At 41.0% G+C, this 19,575-nt stretch overlaps 1 protein-coding gene across 1 annotated transcript in view; it reads left to right on the forward strand.

Annotated features, from left to right (window-relative positions):
• LOC122789954 (transcription initiation factor TFIID subunit 9-like) overlaps positions 1-18,559 on the forward strand; it is a 340,646-nt gene extending 322,087 nt beyond the window's left edge. The window contains exon 7 of the mRNA XM_044057454.1: positions 18,161-18,559. Within this exon, the coding sequence (XP_043913389.1) occupies positions 18,161-18,324 (164 nt within the window). The 3' untranslated portion in view covers positions 18,325-18,559. The remainder of the gene's footprint in view (positions 1-18,160) is intronic.
• The last annotated feature ends 1,016 nt before the right edge of the window (positions 18,560-19,575 follow it).

A 19,575-nucleotide genomic window follows, 5' to 3' on the forward strand; every position in this document is an offset into this window, starting at 1 on the left:
TCCTAAATAAAGTAGATGCAATAGTGTTGTTCACAACTGAGAGCTTAATGTCTAAAAATTCAACATTATTTTCATAAATGTGACTTGTAAACTTTAAAAATTCAGTAGTCTGCTCTAAATATTTAATAAAATCAGTAAATTCTTCCTTGGATCCTCCCCAGAAAATTAAAATGTCGTCCAAGTAACGTAGGTAAAGTAAAATCTTCTTCCAAAAAACACTAGTGTATACAAATTCAAACTCCCATTGTGCTAGAACTAAGTTAGCATAAATGGGGGCACATCTAGCCCCCATAGCTACACCTTTTTTCTGTATGTAATAGTTGTTGTTAAAATAAATAAAATTATTTTCTAAAACTAGTTCTAGCATGGATATAACTAACCGATTTTCAGAATAATTAAAACCGTTGTGTCTATTTAGACAAATTTCAAAATTTCTGTCCCCTTTTCATGGGGGATGACAGAAAATAAATTTACTACATCAATAGTAGCCATCAGAAAGTTGGTTTGAAAGTCAAAATTTTTACTAAATTCTCTTACACATTCTAAACAATGCCAAGAGTCTCTAAGAATGTGCGGTAAATTATTCAAAACTCCTTTGCATTTTAAGTCAACAAATGCTGCTAAAGCTTCAGTTTTTGAACCCTTGGCTGAGACAATAGGTCTTAATGGAGGATTTTGTATATCTTTCTGAATTTTTGGGATACCAAAAATTGAAGGCGTGATAGGAAATTCAACAGATATGTATTTGTAAATGTTTTGATCAATACTTGCGTCCATCAAATAATCATAAGTTAACCAATCAATTTTGGTGTAGGCCTTGTTTACTTCATACCTGGTCACTTTTTCATATGTATCCTCAGATAGTAAATCTGTCATTTTTGCATAGTAGTTATTATTCAACATTATGACTACCCCTCCACCTTTGTCAGGCTTCATGATCCTATACTTATCAAAACTAGTTATTTCTTTTAAACAAAACTGTTCAGCTGTAGTTAAGTTATTGTATCGAGTCCTACCAGAACAATATGTCGTGAGCAAAAAGAACTAATGCATAATATTAACACAAACCACCCCAAGAATATTTTATCCAATGGGGATACAGTTTTTGAACAATTTGTAGGCGATAATAGAGACTACTTTGCTGCCAACAATAAGAATCAACGAGACGGCAAAACTTTTATTAATGATAGCAGTCATGCTACATTGAAGGATTTTATACTTGATTACGGCAAAAAATTAATGATTTTTAAAAATATCAAAGTTGATAGTAGTTATCTATCTAATTGTTTGAAGTTGAATATTGTGCCGAAGGGCCTCAGATTTTTTAAATTACCCTTAGGTATAAGTTACTCTACTGAGGTTATGAATGACTTTGATGGGTTATTTGATAAGTTTGGTTTCGAATATATAAAGCTACTTATTAAACACCAAGATGTTAAACTGAGTGTATTATCAGAAGAGTTAGAGCGCATGGATCATTTTATTATTAATCACAAAGACATTGTATGTTTTAAGGATTTGTATTTGAAGCAATTTGATTTTGCAGACAAAAATGTACACAATATAGTTGACAGAAAAAACAAGAAAATGCAAAGGGATATTGAAGCATATAATAACAACAGGGCATACATTTGGCCAAGTAACAAAGGGATAGAAGGTCAGAAGCAACAGCATCCCAGAAGAAAAGAATCTAAGAACCCATTTAGGGAAGAAAATTTTCAGGGGGGGAAGGTATTTCCCAGCTTGGAAAGTTCAAAAACAGTGGCACAGAACATAAAACAGGTTGACATTATTGTATCCAACAGTCCAAGCTTGACGATGGAACAGACACCCACAATGAATGAGATGAATATTTGTTTAGGAATAGATCCCAATGATCCGAATTCAAATTACTCCAACGAACTAGTGAAAACCATAACACCTAGGATCACTACATGTGAAGGATTTAAGGTATACAATTATTCTAACATCGAGATAGACCACACTTGTGCCAAACTGTTGGGAAAAGGTATGAAATTTATTCCCATGAGAAGATGGGGAATACTCGACACCATCAAAGAGGTCAAAAAATACTGCAGGAAGTTGAATTTAGCGTTAACTTTTGATAAGAATAAAGAGGTAACAACAGGGACTAAAGGGATAGCAGGAACTGACCTGAACAAAAAAAGTACATTCATACCACCCCCCAACCCACATATTCAAAATTTTGAACAGTCAGTGTGTAATGACATTTATTGGACCCACCTTAGTATGCGAGGTCAAAGGGACCAACTTACCGATAATCTCACATTTATGGAAAGAAAAAGACTACTGGACATAATGAAGAATAGGGACATTAGGGTTATGAAACCCGACTAGGGAGGGGGAGCTGTGATATTTCCAACTGATTTATACCATCATGAAATCCACAACATCTTACATAACTCAGGTAATTATGAGAGCATCTCAATAAATCAGGTCAATATTGGCCACAAGAGGATCGATCTTATCATTGAGGAATATCTTATAGACAATAGGATATCCAATGACACATATTCCTACATTAAAGTAGATCATCCTGTGTTAGCTAAGATGATTGGGATTCCCAAGTTACATAAATCTATTGCTCAACCTCCCTTCAGACCCATAGTGTCAGGATCTAGGTCCAAAACATATAACATCGGGAAATTGATAGATAGATGGTGTAAGAACGTATATAACAACATACCTCACATCATCAAGGATTCTTGGAATTTTTTAGGTACACTTACCCATGATTACTGGAACCCTGATTTGATTTTTCTAACAGTGGACGTCATTGATCTTTTTTCATGTATCCCCAAGACAGAAGGGTTGGAATACTTCGAAAGAAGCCTCACCCGTTACTCAGAGTTCTCATGGGAAAAAGTCAGCCTCATATGTGACATGATGTCTATTGTACTGGATTACAACTATATCTCGTTTCTAGGAGAATACTTCAAACAAACCAAGGGAGTAGCTATGGGAGCAGCTTGTGCTCCCATATTTGCGAACTTGGTCATGGCTGAGTGGGAACAAGAACATGTGTTTAAGAGTGCCTTTTTTCATGACATTGGATTATATGTGAGATATCTGGATGACATCTTCATTTTGTGGAAATCATCCGAGGACAGACTATTAGAATTCATGACCTATCTGAATCATACTGTTGAGTTCCTCAAATTTACCCACCAATACAGTCACAAAGGAATCTCCTTTTTGGATGTTTGGTTAAGTCACGATTCCGATGGCTTCACTTCAAGTATATACAGGAAGCCCACCTTTTCTAATGACTATGTCCACTATAGTAGCAACCATCCCCCTCATGTTTTTAAGAACGTGATCAAAGGACAAACCATCCGCGCAGCAAGAATGTCATCTAACCAATTAATCTTGGAAAAGGAATTAAACATCATCAAAGGAATGTTTTTGAGTAGGGCCTATCCAGAAGGTTTGGTTTACGAGACAATCAGATATGTACAAGACGGATGGGGTAACATCTACCAACCTCTATTAGGTCATTACATCTCGGAGCAGCGAGAAGGGGGACGACACAGGGATTCGATGGGTAGGGTGTGCATCCTTATGTACACACCCGTTTCCCACATAATTAAGGACATTTTAGAAAGGTTTTGGCGGAATCTGTTGGCTATGGGTATGGAAGAGACCTTGGGGACCAAACCAAGAATTGTTTACAAAACAGCACCCAATATGAAACATCTTTTAGAAAGAGGAGCACACAATAAGACCACACATGAGAACCAAAAAGGTACGGTAAGATGTGGCAACTGCAAACAATGTCAATACATTAATTTGAATAATATCATTAAATTGAATGACATACGCCACACTACTATTACCAGTAGGAAAGGTAATTGTAGAACTAAGCAGGTAGTTTACCTGGCAATATGTACTTTATGCAACGCACATTACATAGGCAAAACGGAGAGGCAGTTCAATAGACGTATATATGAACATATGTATAAAATAGGTAAACAGGATCATAAAAATGCTTTATACAGACACATTTCGGAGAAAGGAAAAGATCACAAGTTCCTATTCTCCATTATAGACCAAGTTGAGACAGTACCTTTTGGAGGGGACTGGAAAATGAGATTATCCTTATGTGAGAGTAAATGGCAGATCATAACAGATGCTACGAGACCCCCGGGGCTTAATGACTATATTAGCATCAAACCTTTTTTGGCCTTGGAATAAAATTGGGATCACGTAGCCACTACACCACATATGATAACACTGTTAATTACAGCAAAATGTATATGGATGCACTTGTTATAGAGAAAAAGCACACTGGTTTATATTTTACATTTATATTTTTTTGTTTAATTCATTTTCTACAACACCACGTTATTTATTAATACATTTATAGTAGTATCAGTCTATGCTTCTCTTCAGGAAGTCCTAGTTTTTAGTTGTTGGTTAATGTTTATCTCAGTTTTACAATTGGTATCTATTTTAATAGTGAAACAAGGCTTCTACACTGAAAGTGTTCTTGTGACCTTAAAAAATTTTGGCGGTTTTTTCTTCTATTATTCAATTAACATACTGCTACTTTGTTATAAATGCTTTATGGGAATACACTGGAATTGTTCTGAAGAAGGCTGGGCAACAGCCGAAAGCGCTTAACCTGTAATAACTATTGATAGAGTTATATCTATTATATTTTATGTTTTATATTTCATATTTTATTCATTTTTATTAAACAAGGCTTAATTCACTGTCCTGTCGCACGAGCAGTTTCTAATTCCTTTGCATTTTAAGTCAACAAATGCTGCTAAAGCTTCAGTTTTTGAACCCTTGGCTGAGACAATAGGTCTTAATGGAGGATTTTGTATATCCTTCTGAATTTTTGGGATACCAAAAATTGAAGGCGTGATAGGAAATTCAACAGATATGTATTTGTAAATGTTTTGATCAATACTTGCGTCCATCAAATAATCATAAGTTAACCAATCAATTTTGGTGTAGGCCTTGTTTACTTCATACCTGGTCACTTTTTCATATGTATCCTCGGATAGTAAATCTGTCATTTTTGCATAGTAGTTATTATTCAACATTATGACTACCCCTCCACCTTTGTCAGGCTTCATGATCCTATACTTATCAAAACTAGTTATTTCTTTTAAACAAAACTGTTCAGCTGTAGTTAAGTTAAAATTAGTCAGAGCTTTCTTGTTTAAAACTCGTCTGATTTGGTTTTCACAAAGTTTTTCACTGGCTCTATAAGCTTTGGATTCCACTGGGTGTGAACTTTGTGTTGAGTCAGAACTGTTCCCCTCCCCTCCCCAAGCATGGGTGGGTAAGCTGCCAGCATACACTCACTACCATTCTCCCAGTCAGCCCCTTCTGTCAGGGACTCCCCCAGTAATGTAATGATTTCTTGCAGCAGTGATCCCTGATTTGAAAGCAGCTTGTGTAGGTATACTCACTATAATAGTAGATGTTGAATAGCTGTGTCAGTGCTGCACGATAGGTTTCTGTTATTTCCCTGCTTCTGTGTATCTTTTTGTGTGGAGGTTGCTACACATAGTAGTTTACCTGATGTAGACAGTTTCACATTGCATTCCTGTCAGACACAGAACATTCTGTTTCGCATTATGTTCTTCCTGACAGACATTTTGCTTCTTTTTTTATACTTTTTTTTTCACTAGTATATTTCATTGAAAAGTCTAGTTTTTTTTTCCCCATTTCACTTTTAGGGTTGGCAGTACTTCAGCCTTACTATAGTTTATGTGGTACTTGTGCATTTGTTCTAGTCCATTACTTTTATTTGCCTCTGTTTTGATGGTCAGGAAAAAAGAAACAAAACAGTTTTCCTGATGTACTCCAGTTGCTGGGTTCCTGCAGTGGCCACAGCTCAAAACTTGATGTTTTTTCACTCAGGAACATTTTGCTGCTGAAAAAGATTAGGCCTGTGTCTGGCTGTTTTTTAGTAAATCCCAGTCATATTTAGATTGTTACAGCAAGAATCTGTCGTCGGACATGTTTTGTTGAGTACTTTAAACCATCTCTTCAGCTAGCATACATATGTCTGTGACTGTCTCTTTGTATTTGTACACTTGTATATTTATTTTTCACCTGTGTGTTCTGTTTGCTTATATGTGTATGTAGTTATTAATTCCCCCACTCCTTCCCCCAAACTGGATTCTTTAGCTTTAGGTTCATCTGCCATAAGTCATCAAAAATGGTTCTGCTGGCATTAGAGCCACAGGCATCTCAGCATGTTTGTGAAGTGTCTTCTTTTAATTTGGAAAGAATGGGGAGTAATTTGTTAGGCATCAGAGCATCAGAGCTTCTGTCTTATGATAACTTACCAAGTAGTCTTAGATCAGTTTCAGTTTTCTGAAGTTCTTGACAGAATTTCTAAGCTTATTTGTCTGGCTCATCATTTGGTCAGTGCAGATTGTTAGATCGCTTTGAGGATAGAACAGACTGTACTAGAGGTATCTGAAAGACGTTCTCAGTTCAGTGTCCTTTGGTTTTACTGTGAATCATTAATTTGGGGATATTCAGATGCGGTTGAATAACTTCCTCCCCTTTATCACTATGAATATGCTTTGTGATGTTTGTGCGCACCTTTCTTTTGGAGTGATATTTTTTTGGCAAGGAAATCTTAGTTTAAAATCAAATGTGGTCGTATACAATGCCAAAATTATTTCTTCTTTTGATCTTGTGTACGCCCATCTGTAACAAGTTTCTAAGCTGTTAATTTGGTTTACATGAGCATTGCAGTAAATTCCGCCAATACGAATTTAAAGGAGATGCAAAATTGGCTTTGAACTTTCATCTGACATGCCAGTTGTACTTTGCAGTTGATGCTTGAAACTCTTGGGCAGAAGTTTCAAAGTGCATTGCAAACTAGCTTTTTTTGTTTTATCGTGGTTAGAGGCAATGTAGTATATACGATCACAGGAACTGCAACTCAAGTCATAAGATCATAACTCTCCTTGCCAATACCTGCCCTCACAGTACATCTCTCACTTATAAAAGCAGGTCAGGCCTGGAATGAATTTACTGATGCACTTCCAATCACCTGAGTTCATCTTTTGAGGATTGGAGGGCCTCACTCGTTTTGTGTGTGAGAGAAGTTTGTTTTAGAGATTGGGTACATGTAGAGTAATTTACCTATGTCTCTGCTGTGGTTTTTACTTATATATTGGTAGAAATGTAAATCTTTAGATGTTATTCGTTGTTTCACTGTTGCAGTCATCACATTTGGGTTATCTGCCTGCAGGTAGCCCTCAACCATCCTGAATACCAGAGTCTTCGGATTTCTGCATCGGATGCTGTTGCTTTTTCCATGACGTCAGGTCATCAGGGGTATAAAACATGCAGCCGATGCCATTACATCAGTCTTTCTTGCCGTGTGGTGCCCGAAGCAGAAGCAGTTCGCAAATGCCAGTCGGCAGACTCCTGAAATTTTCGTTTTCAAGTTTCAGACCTGAAGTCTTCAAAAAGATAAGTACCCCGTTGGGGATCTTTTTTTCTTGCTCTAACCAATGTCAGAAAAAATTAACAATTGTCTTGCCTGTGGAAAGCAAATACCTCATAGAGATTTTCATTCTTACTGCATCACCTGTTTAGGCCTAGACCACGACGTCCCTCCCTGTCATTTTTTTGCCTTGTTTAACGCCCAAACTATTTGTCGTCAGGCTATTTTTGTAGCTAAATACTTTCGTTCTCGATCTCTGTACTCCAAAATGGCTTTGTTAAGCCATCCGACTACCGATCTTCCGAAAAAACGCAAGGATAAAGACAGAGACAGCACGATTAGGTTAAAAACTGCCGGCAATGCTACCGTTAAGCTAGTTGCCAGTCTGCCGGTACTCAGTGAGGCGCTTTCTCAGCCCTGATACCTGCTACTATAGATTCGCAGGCCTCTACTGAGACCCATTCGGAGTCTGGTATGCCGCAAGATGCTTCTTCGACTATGGAACCTGCGGATGTGTCTACCTTGGATGGGTCCAGAGCTGCTGTGCAGGAATCAGCTTCTGAGGGTGTATTCAGGCCTACCGATTTTCATATTAAACCAACAACTTCATTTCAAGCTAAGAATACTGAATTCCTCAGGTCTAAAGCTCACACTAAACCTAGAAAACCGATGACCAAAGCGCATTCTCAAGCCCATATGCCTCAAAAACAAATGATTAGAATGGCTGAACACATTTTTACCTTAATTAGGGGAAGCCAGCCTTCTTCCCCCTCTAAAAGACCTAGAACTGGTTTTCTTTCTAATTCTTCTGATGAGGAATCTGATATCTCTATTCCTTCTGACTACCAGGATTTACTCTTATCTACTTATGAAGATTCTGATGCAGAGGATTCCATTCCCTCTGCTTCCCCTCCAGAAGATTTTTCTTTTGATGAAACCTTGCATACCCTTAGGGAGCATTACCACTAGGAAAGCCAGTGCTTTTCACAGTCTGAAAAGAGACTTAGGGAATTTTTAAACCTGCCTCAACACAGGCCTCTAGCTATCCCTCCTGTTCTGGAGATTGTAGATGATGTTTTCTTGGAATCCAGCCTTAACCCAGACACTTTGCCTTCAGCTCTCAGGAAACCCGACAGTTACTACAGAGTACCTGACTCTCAGAAATTCCTGTTCAAGAATCCTACTGTGGATCCAGAGACCATTTCCCAAGGACCAAAAGGCATTAAGGCTACTACTGCCAAACATCCTACCACTTCTCATAGGGATTCTAGAGCTTTAGACAGATGGGGTAAGAAGGTATATACTTTTGCTACTTTGGCCATTAGGGCTTTAAATTGCCAGTTTCATATGTTAAAGTGTCAGCAGCATATTATGGGATTAATTAAACAGAAAATGATGTTGATTCCTGACTGTGCTGAACACAAAGATTTACAAGAATTAATGCATTCTGCTAACCAAGTAGGTAAACATACTTTGCAGTGTGGTTTTGATGCTTTAGAAGCATCTTGTAGGGCTGCTGTCACTGGGTCTGTACTTAGAAGGCATGCTTGGCTTGAGGAACAAGGAACAAAACTTGCGAGATCATGTTAAAGCTAAATTACTGGATGCACCCTTAAACCAATAGCACCTTTTTGGCAACAAAGCAGAAGTCGTCCTCAAAGAATGGAGGAAAAAGCTAAATCTATGCAAACTGTTAAAGATTTCTTACAAGTACAGCCACCTAGATTCAGTAGGCATTGGCCTTCAAAGAACTGGTCCTTTCCAGTCCCTTCTAGGCCTTCTCAGTCCAAACCCAGGAGCAGCAGACCACCAAGACTTCAGTCTCAGGCTATGCACAGATCTAAGCAGTGGGGGGCCCCTACTTCCAAAGCACCGAGTAGTAAGCCACCCCCTATGGAAAAATGGCACAATGACTTATCCTTAACTCTTCCAAGCCTTGCTCAACTACTTGCTCCCTTACGAGGAAAGCTCACCCTGCTTGTAAAAAACTGGGAACTCATTACCCAAGACAAATGGGTTTTAAACATAGTTTCCCTAGATACAGTTTCCACTTCCACTCTCTCCCAACCCCAAGTGGATGGCCAGACCTCCCCCCAAACCAGTGGGTGGAGGCCCAAAAACAAGTACTCTCTCTCCTCAGTATCAGGGCTATTCAGCCTGTCCCAGCAGAATAAAGGGGACAAGGTTTTTACTTAAGACTGTTCCTGATTCCCAGAAAAGAGAACTCCTGGCATCCTATCCTGGACCTTTCTATTCTCAATACCTTTCTGGTGGTTCCAAAATTCAAAATGCTGACTCTTCAACAGCTTCTTCCTATGCTAGCCAGGGATGCCTGGCTGGCAACTCTAGACTTAAAAGAAGCTTACCTGCACATCCCAATAAGGGAATCCTGCAGAAGATACCTATGCTTCAGGGCAGGCTCCATGCACTGTCAGATGTTCATCATGTTACACTGCTGCAGTCATTACACTTGGGTTATCCTGCCATCAGGCGGTCCCGCAGTCGGCCCGAATTCCAAAGTCTTGGTCCGGCGTCGGTTGCTGTCGCTTCTTCCCTGACATCAGTGCGCCAGGGGTATATAAGATGCATCCAATGCCATTTTCTTCAGTCTTTCTTGCCGCGCGGTGCCCGAAGCAGAAGCAGTTCGCAAGTGCCGGTCGGCCAACTCCTGAGATTTTCGAAGTCGAATTTCAGATCCGAAGTCTACAAAAAAGCTAAGTACCCCATTGGGGAAACTTTATTCTTGCATCAGACCGATATCAGAAAAAGTTAATAATTGTATTTCTTGTGGGAAGCAAATACCTCATAAGGACTTCCACGCTTACTGTATTCCATGCCTAGGCCCTGATCACAATGTCACTCGTTGTCGGTTTTGTGCTAGATTTAACAAACGCACTATAAAAAGACTTTTTGATTTTGCTTTGCACTACTTTGGCCGAAGGTTCAATTATACAATGCCGTCAGATCAGCCGACGACATCAATACCGGAAAAATGCAAAGACAGGGATAAAGACAGGCATCCGAGGTCCAAAACCAATGACGAAACCTCTTCTAGGCCAGTCGCCGGTTCTCAGTGAGGCGCTTTCGCAGCCCCTGACACCCGCTACCTCAGAGCCACAGGCTGCTTCAGACTCCCACGTGGAGACATCTAGGCCTGTGGAAACTCAAGGTATTGGGCCTACGAAAACTAGTCCCTCAGATGGGTCCGGAGCCGCTGAGCAGGCATCGGCTTCTGAGGGTGTTTTCAGACCTTCACAACTCAGCATTAAAACAACAGCCAAGACAAAGGTACCATTAAAGACAAAGAAACAAGTACAGCATTCTCCTGGACAGTCCTCCATGCCTAAGAAACAGATGCTTAAAATGGCCGAAGACCTCATTACTTTAATCAGGGGTTCCCATCCCCCTCCTGAGAAAAGGCCTAGGCATGATACAGACTATGACTCCTCTGATCAGGTTTCCATTTCCTCTGATTCCTCTTCAGACCAGGGATACTCTCTATCCCCCTATGAGGACTCTGATGCTGAAGAATCTATCCCTTCAGCCTCTCCTCCTGAGGATTATTTGGGGAAACTTTACATACCATGAGGGAGCATTTCCATTGGGAAAGCCAGGATTACTGAGAATCCAAGAAAAGGCTCAGGGATTTCCTCTTATTGCCTCAACACAGGCCCCTGGCTATTCCGCCTGTGCTAGATATTGTGGATGATATGTTCTCTGAATCCGGTTTATCTCCTGACTCTTTGCCCCCTGCTCCAGCCAAGCCAGATAGGTATTATAGAGTCCCCGATTCTCACAAGTTTCTTTACAAAACCCTTCTGCTGATCCAGAAACTATTTCCCAGGGTCCAAAAGGGGTTAAGGCTTCCATTGCAAAAAATCCAGTACCCTCTGACAGAGATTCCAGAGCTTTGGATAGATGGGGGAAGAAAGTATACACTTCTGCAACTTTAGCAGTAAGAGCTTTAAATTGCCAGTTTCACATGCTTAAGTACCAACAATATTTAATGGCTCAGTTAAAACAGAAAATGCTTGCAAGCACAGAAGCTCCTGATTGTAAAGAAATGCAGGATTTATTGCATGCAGTTGAACAGGTGGGAAAACATACTCTGCAATGTGGTTTTGATTCTTTAGAGGCCTCTTGTAGAGCCGCAGTTACAGGTTCTGTAATTTGAAGGCATGCTTGGTTAAAAAGAACAAAGTTTACCTGAACATGTTAAGGCAAAATTATTGGATGCTCCTTTACAGCATGATACTTTGTCTGGTGTTAAGGCAGAAGAGGTGTTAAAGAAAATGGAGGATAAAGCTAAATCTATGCAAACAGTCAAGGATTTCTTACAGGTACAGCCACCTCGGTTTAGCAGAAATTGGCCAACAAAGAATTGGTCCTTTCCAGTGTCAGACAGGCCACAGAGAGGCAGATACAGACGCCCAAGAGGCAGATCTCAACCCCAAGGCTCAAACAGACAATGACAGTGGGGCACCTCAACCCCAAAAGGTGGTGAGGACAAGTCTCAACCTTACAGGAAACAGTCACAATGACTTTCCCCTTCGTACGCCAAGCACGTCCCTTTTGGAAGCCCCCTTAGGGGGAAAACTAGCACTTTTTTCTCAAAACTGGCAAACAATCACCCAAGACAAATGGGTCCTGAATATTGTGTCTCAAGGTTACATATTCCACTTTCATACTTAAAGGAATGCCAGACCTGCCACAAAATCAATGGGCAGAGGCACAGAAACAAATTTCAGCCCTCATGGACATGAGAGCTATTCAAAAAGTACCACAACAGGAACAAGGACAAGGATTTTACTCAAGACTCTTCCTGGTCCCCAGAAAGGACAAGGCCCGGAGGCCCATACTAGACCTTTCAATTCTGAATACTTACCTGGATATTCTGAAATTCAAAATGTTGACATTACAGCAGCTTCTACCCATGCTGGGCAAGAAGGCTTGGCTTGTTACTCTGGACCTCAAAGAGGCATACCTGCATGTCCCTATCAGACAAAATTGCAGAAGATACCTCAGATTCAAAGCTGGTACAATGCACTACCAATTCTCTGCACTGCCCTTTGGCTTATCTACTGTGCCCAGGGTCTTCACAAAGTGCCTGGCACCAGTAATTGCATTTTGCAGACAGAAAGGAATTCAAATATATCCATATCTGGACGACTGCCTCATTCAAGCAGAGACAAAGGACATTCTTCTACAGCATCTGGTGTTTGTAAAATGGTTGCCAATTTCTCTAGGGTACACAGTAAATGAAAAGAAGTCAAAACTAGTGCCCTCGCAACAGATTATGTTCCTGGGTGCCAGCTTAAATACAACGGCCCAGATGGCTTACCTCATGCCAGACAAACAAGTTCAACTAACTCAATATTTTCAATTGCTGGCAAGAAAGTCCCATCTCCCTGCAAGAAAAATTCTGCAGGCCCTGGGATTCATGGCATCCTGCATACTACTAATACCAAATGCCAGACTGCATATGAGGAAATTACAATGGTACCTGAAAAGTGTTTGGACTCAACACTCTCACAGTTTAGAAGCAGTAATACCAATGATTCCCTGCCTACGACAGGAGTTTCGATGGTGGGCACAGGCATGTCACCTAAACAAAGGTCAGTCTTTCACCCAACCCACAGCCAGGCAAACTCTAACAACAGATGCTTCGGATTACACCTGGGGAGCACACATGGCAGGAAAATGCATTCAGGGCAAGTGGACCACAGACCAGATGCATCTTCACATCAATCAAAAAGAGATGTTGGCTGTTCAAAATGCCCTAACAGCCTTCAAGGACCTTCTACATCCAGGACAATTACTACTAAAGACAGACAACACCACAGTAATGTGGTACATAAACAAGCAAGGGGGCACGCATTCTTATCCCCTATGCAGGCAAGCCATGACCTTGTGGAACACAGCTCTAATGTATCAAGTTCACCTACAAGCACAATTCCTGCCAGGAAAGAAAAATACTATGGCAGACGATCTAAGCAGAAATATCATGGACCCTCACGAATGGAAATTGAATCCATAAATCTTCAGCATGGTAATGCAAAAGTGGGGATGGCCAGACATAGATCTTTTTGCATCCCCACTGAATTGCCAACTACAAAAATTCTGCACAAGGACTTATCACAAACAAGCACGGAAAGTGGATGCTCTTCTGTTCAGCTGGAAAAACCTAAAAGTTTATGCCTTCCCGCCACTGCCTCTCATTTCAAAGGTACTCCTAAAAGCCAGACAAGAAAAACCACAGATGATCCTGCCAGCACTGGTACCCTGTCTTAAGGAACTTGGCTCAAGGCCACCATGGATTTTGCCTCAAATTCCACACCTTCTGACTCAACAAAACAGTCAGATCCTGCACGGTCAGCTCAAAACCCTAAACCTGGCTGCATGGCAGATACATTAGTCAAACAGACAACACCTCTCTCTGTAGCTGTTATGGATGTCATTCTGGAGGCCAGGAGGTCTAGCACCAGGAAAGCTTACTCATAAAAATGGAAGAGATTCTGCGCCTGGAACCAGGCTCAAAGCCTTGACCCTCTTGTTCCAAACATTCCTCAGATTTTACAATACTTAACTGAGATGCTGGACAGAGGCCTATCCTTCTCATCAATTAAGATCCATGCGTCTGCCATTTCAGCACATTACAACACGGATCCTCCTTTATTCTCTCATCCCTTGCTAAAATAGTACCTCAGAGGGGCTAAAAACATAAGACCACCCCGGAGAGCACCAACACCAACTTGGGACCTCAATTTTGTTTTGGAAAAACTGACCCTACCACCTTTTGAGCCAGCCAATACAGCCGATCTAAAATTTTTATCATGGAAAACAGCTCTGCTCCTGGCAGTAACTTCAGCACGAAGAGTCTCAGAGCTACAGGCATTAATGGCAGTGGAACCTTTTATAATTTTTCATCAGGACAGGGTATCTTTAAGAACAAACCCTACCTTTATGCCAAAGGTGGTATCTAGCATGGCTCTTAACCAAACCATCCATTTGCCAACTTTTTATCCAAACCCCCAGAATAAAGGGGAGAAACTTCTGCATTCTTTGGACATACACAGGCAGCTACGCTTCTACTTGGACAAAACAAAGGCTTTCAGGAAAACTGAGCAACTGTTTGTAGCATATGCTGCAGGATCACAGGGCAAGGCTATCTCAAAGCAGACTATATCAAAATGGATAGGACACTGTATTCAGTACTGCTACACACAGCATGGAAAATCCGTCCCAAATAACATTAGGCCACATTCCACCAGGGCAACAGCCACTTCAACAGCCTTTCTCAGAGGAGTACCTACCAAGGAAATTTTGGAGGTGGCAACTTGGAGTTCAGTGCACACCTTTACCAAGCATTACCACCTGCCTCTTTACTCTAAATCCAGAGCAGGATTTGCCACTGCAGTTCTGCAGGGCCTCATAGCCAATCCTAACTCTTTATAGACTAGCCACCCAACCTCAGCTGTGGGATTCTACCTAAGTGTAATGACTGCAGCAGTGTAACACGATGAACATAGCACAGTTTTGTACCTACCATAAATGTAGATGTTCGAGTGTTCACACTGCTGCAGTCCAGGTTACCCTCCCTCCATCCCCTCTGAACTACACAACCTTTGGGGTATATTTTCTGGCAACTGAAGGTATTGTTTTTATTGTATATTTTTGATTAGCAATATGTATTGCCTACCTACTTGGGGGCACCTGACATCTGGGGCAAGAAAAACTGAAGAAAATGGCGTCTGATGCATCTTATATACCCCTGGCGCACTGACGTCAGGGAAGAAGCGACGGCAACCGACTCCAGACCAAGACTTTGGAATTCGGGCCGACTGCGGGACCGCCTGATGGCAGGATAACCCAAGTGTATTGACTGCAGCAGTGTGAACACTCGAACATCTACATTTATGGTAGGTACAAAACTGTACTTTCTCTGCACTTCCCTTTGGCTTATCTACTCCGTCCAGGGTATTCACAAAGTGCCTAGCTCCAGCCATTGCATTTTGCAGGCAGAGAAATATTCAGATTTACCCATACTTGGACGATTGCCTGATTCTGGCAGAGTCAGGACTTGGTATTACAACACCTGGCATTTGTATAGAGACTTCTAACTTCACTGGGTACACCATCAACGAGAAGAAATCACACCTGTTACTCTGCCAACTGATTGTATTTCTGGGAGCAAGCTTGAACACAACTTCCCAGATGGCATTCCTCACTCCAGAGAAATAAGTTCATTTGACAACCTACTTCAAACTACTGGCCACAAAAACCCAGCTATCTGCAAGGAAAATCCTGCAAGCCCTAGGATTCATTGCCTCTTGCATTCTGTTAATTCCATATGCAAGATTGCATATGAGGAAACTTTAATGGTATCTAAAAAGTCTATGGTGTCAACATTCTCAGGACCTGGAAACAGTGATTCCTATCATTCCTTGTCTAAGGGCAGAGTTCCTTTGGTGGGCAGAGGCCTGCTACCACAACAAGGGACTCCCTTTCACTCTACTCCCTGCCGCCCAAACCCTAACAACAGACGGATCAGACTATGCATGGGGCTCACATGGCAGGGCAGTGCATTCAGGGCAAATGGAACCCAAAACAGATGCACCTGCATATCAATCAGAAAGAAATGTTAGCTGTACAGAATGCTCTGACAGCCTTCAAAGACCTTATTCTTCCAGGACAACTATTGGTAAAGACAGACAACACCACAGTTATGTGGTACATAAACAAGAAGAGGGGAACCCATTCCTACCTACTCTGCCGACTAGCTATGGCTCTGTGGAACACAGCCTTGAGCTACTAAGTGAACGTACAAGCTCAGTTTCTGTCAGGCAAACTAAATTCACTGGCAGACTACTTAAGAAGAAATCTCATGTACCCACACAAATGGAAACTGGAACCCAAACTATTCAAGCTCTTGAGGAACAAATGGGGGACACCAGAGGTAGACCTGTTTGCCTCCCCTCAGAACTACCAATTGTACAAATTCTGTTCCAGAACTCCCCACAGTCAAACTTGGAAAGTGGATGCCCTGTCCTTTTCCTGGGAAAGCCTCTCAGTTTATGCCTTTCCCCCTCTGCTTCTCCTCTCGAAGGTTCTACTAAAGATCAAACAGGACAAGCCAAGGATAATACTGATTGCACCAGACTGGCCACGCCAGTACTGGTACCTCCTTTTGCGCAGTCTGACAGTCATACAACCTTGGCACCTGCCTCAGACCCCTTCCCTGCTGTCCCAGCAGGCGGGACAGATTCTGCACCCTCAGCTTCAAATTCTGGACCTTGCAGCCTGGATAATTCCCTGAGCTCACCTCCAGCAACCCTCAGTAAGCAGGTGCTGGATGTCATTCTTGAGGCAAGGAGGCCTAGTACTATAAAATCCTATTCAGAAAAGTGGAAAAGATACTGTTCCTGGAGCCAGGCTCAGGAAGTGGGCACAACGGTGCCCAACTTACCTCATGGTGTCTAATGTGGCTCTAAACCAGTCCATTCATTTGCCTACTTTTTCCCCAATCCTCAGAATAAAGGGGAAAGGATACTGCATTCTCTGGATGTACACAGGCAGCTTAGATTCTATTTGGACAGGACTAAGCCTGTCAGGAAATCTGACCAGCTGCTAGTTAGCTTTGCTGCAGGGGCTGAGGGGAAGGCCATTTCAAAGCAAACCATTTATAAATGGATAGCACATTGCATCCATTTCTGCTACAAACACCATGGAAAACCTACCCCACAGGGGATAAGAACACATTCCACTAGGGCTGCATCTACCTCTACTGCATTTCTCAGAGAAGTCCCTACCAGGGACATCCTGGAAGCTGCAACCTTGAGCTCTGTACATACTTTCACCAAGCATTACCACCTGCCTATCTTTTCTAAATCCAGAGCTGGATTTGCCACAGCAGTCTTACAGGCCCTCATTGCTAGCCCTAATGCTCTTTAACTACCTCCACCCTTCCTTAGCTTTGGGACTCAACCCAAATTTGAAGACTGCAACAGTGAAACACGAAGAACATAGTACAGTTGTGTACACTTGACATAAATGTAGATGTTCGAGTGTAGTCACTGTTGCAATCCTGGTTACCCTCTCTCCAGCCCCCTGACTTCTCTTGACTTTTACCTTTCCTCCTTGTTTGGCATATATTATATCATGTGTATTTGCTTTTTGCTGGGGGTGTTCCATACCATATAATTTCTTCCTATTGTGGGGACACTTGACATCTGGGGCAAGAAAAACTGATGTAATGGTGTCAGCTGCATGTTTTATACCTCTGACATCCTGATATCATGGAAGAAGCTACAGCATCCGACGCAGAAATCCGAAGACTCTGGTATTCAGGCCGGCTGAGGGCTACCTGCAGGCAGATAACCCAAATGTGATGACTGCAACAGTGAATACACTCTAACATCTACATTTATGGTAAGTGTACACAACTGTACTTTCTGGTTCATGCAGACCCCTTTTTCTGCAGAGATGCAATAGATAAGGGGTCCTTTATGGCATGGAATGCAAAGCATACAGTAATCTGCAGTAGTGTTGTGCTTTTTCTTTTTTTTTTTTAATAATTTCAGTTATATCTTGCAATAAGTTACATTTCTTCTTCTTTTTTCTTTGGTGATTGATAAAATATTTCCTACTTGTTTTCATTGGAATTTATGGTACTGTATATCTGGCGATAACTTCTTTTTGCTTTGCTTTCAGCTCCTTCTTCTCAGACTGTTCAGAATGTTCTAATTAATCCATCCTTAATTGGTTCCAAAAATATTTTGATCACTACAAACATGGTGTCATCACAAAGCACGGCAAGTGAAACAAACCCATTAAAAAGAAAACATGAAGATGATGATGATTATGACGCTTTATAGACATTTGTACACGAGTCCTTGTGTAGCGGTTTGATTAATCTTGTGGAATTAATGTTAAAACAGCACAGTGTACTTGTTGGACCACACATTACCAGGTTTATGACTAATATGATACAATTGCAGTAGATGTTATACATTATTAAATATTTGTATTACATTTGTTTATATGTCATTGAAGTAAGTATTTTGTTTGAAAAGTTTTTATTGTAAAAGTGGAATAAAGTTTTATCTTACATTCTCTTTGTAGCTGTACTTGAACATGTACTGTCTTAAGTTTGTGGTCCACAGTTAGGGATTTCTGTTTTTTTCCAAAAAATTGTCATATTCATAATGATTTAAATTGTGAATGTTTATTTTACCTAGTTTTACCTAAACTACCATCTTGGAATTAGGTGTCTTTCTAAGATATGTGATATTTGGTGAGAAATGATTAGCCAAGTGTGCATGTGGAAAGCAAGTTCCATTGAAGGGTTTGCATTTGTATTGATTTTTTTCTGTTGCGTAGGAGAAGATGACCGCATCGGTAACCATTTGAAATATCAGGACCCACTAGAGCGAGTCCCAGAAACTGAATGGCCTAAAGAATGGAGTTGTATATACTAATTCCGAGTTGCCATTTCTTGGAATGTTTCCTTTTCTCTGAGGTATTGAGATCTTGGAGTTGTAATATATAAGTTCAAGGGGTGTGGATGTGCTGGGGGTTGGGGGCTTGCCTCCCCTGTAAAAAGAAGTTTTAAGGAGAAGAGGAATTTCAGGATTCATTCTTCTCTGATTTTTTTGGACTTTTTCTTTTCGGCTTGTCTGTACACGTCATTTCAAGTGCCAACATTTTAATAGGGAACCCACAGCACCTTTGTTTTTTTAATTTCTCCAAGTCATTTGGTTTTCTAATACTATAATGGGAATGTACTCCATTCCTAAGTCAAAGTTTGATTAAAGTTCATGAAATTAGTATTGTTTCAGTCTTTGATGTTAGCGAGAAAGTACAGTTGTGTACACTTACCATAAATGTAGATGTTCGAGTGTATTCACTGTTGCAGTCTTTACATTTGGGTAATCTGCTGGCAGATTGCCCTCAGTCAGCCTGAATAGCAAAGTCTTGGGTTCTGCGTCGGTTGTTGTCTCCTCTTCCATGACATCAGGTCATCAGGGGTATAAAACCTGCAGCCGACACCATTTTAATCAGTTTTTCTTGCTCCAGATGTCAGGTGCCCCCCAAAGGGGAGCAAAAATATATAAATAAACTGTAAA

The sequence above is a fragment of the Protopterus annectens genome, chromosome 15.part0, assembly GCF_019279795.1.
Source record: "Protopterus annectens isolate FY-2018-M chromosome 15.part0, PAN1.0, whole genome shotgun sequence".
NCBI classification, from domain to species: Eukaryota; Metazoa; Chordata; order Ceratodontiformes; family Protopteridae; genus Protopterus; species Protopterus annectens.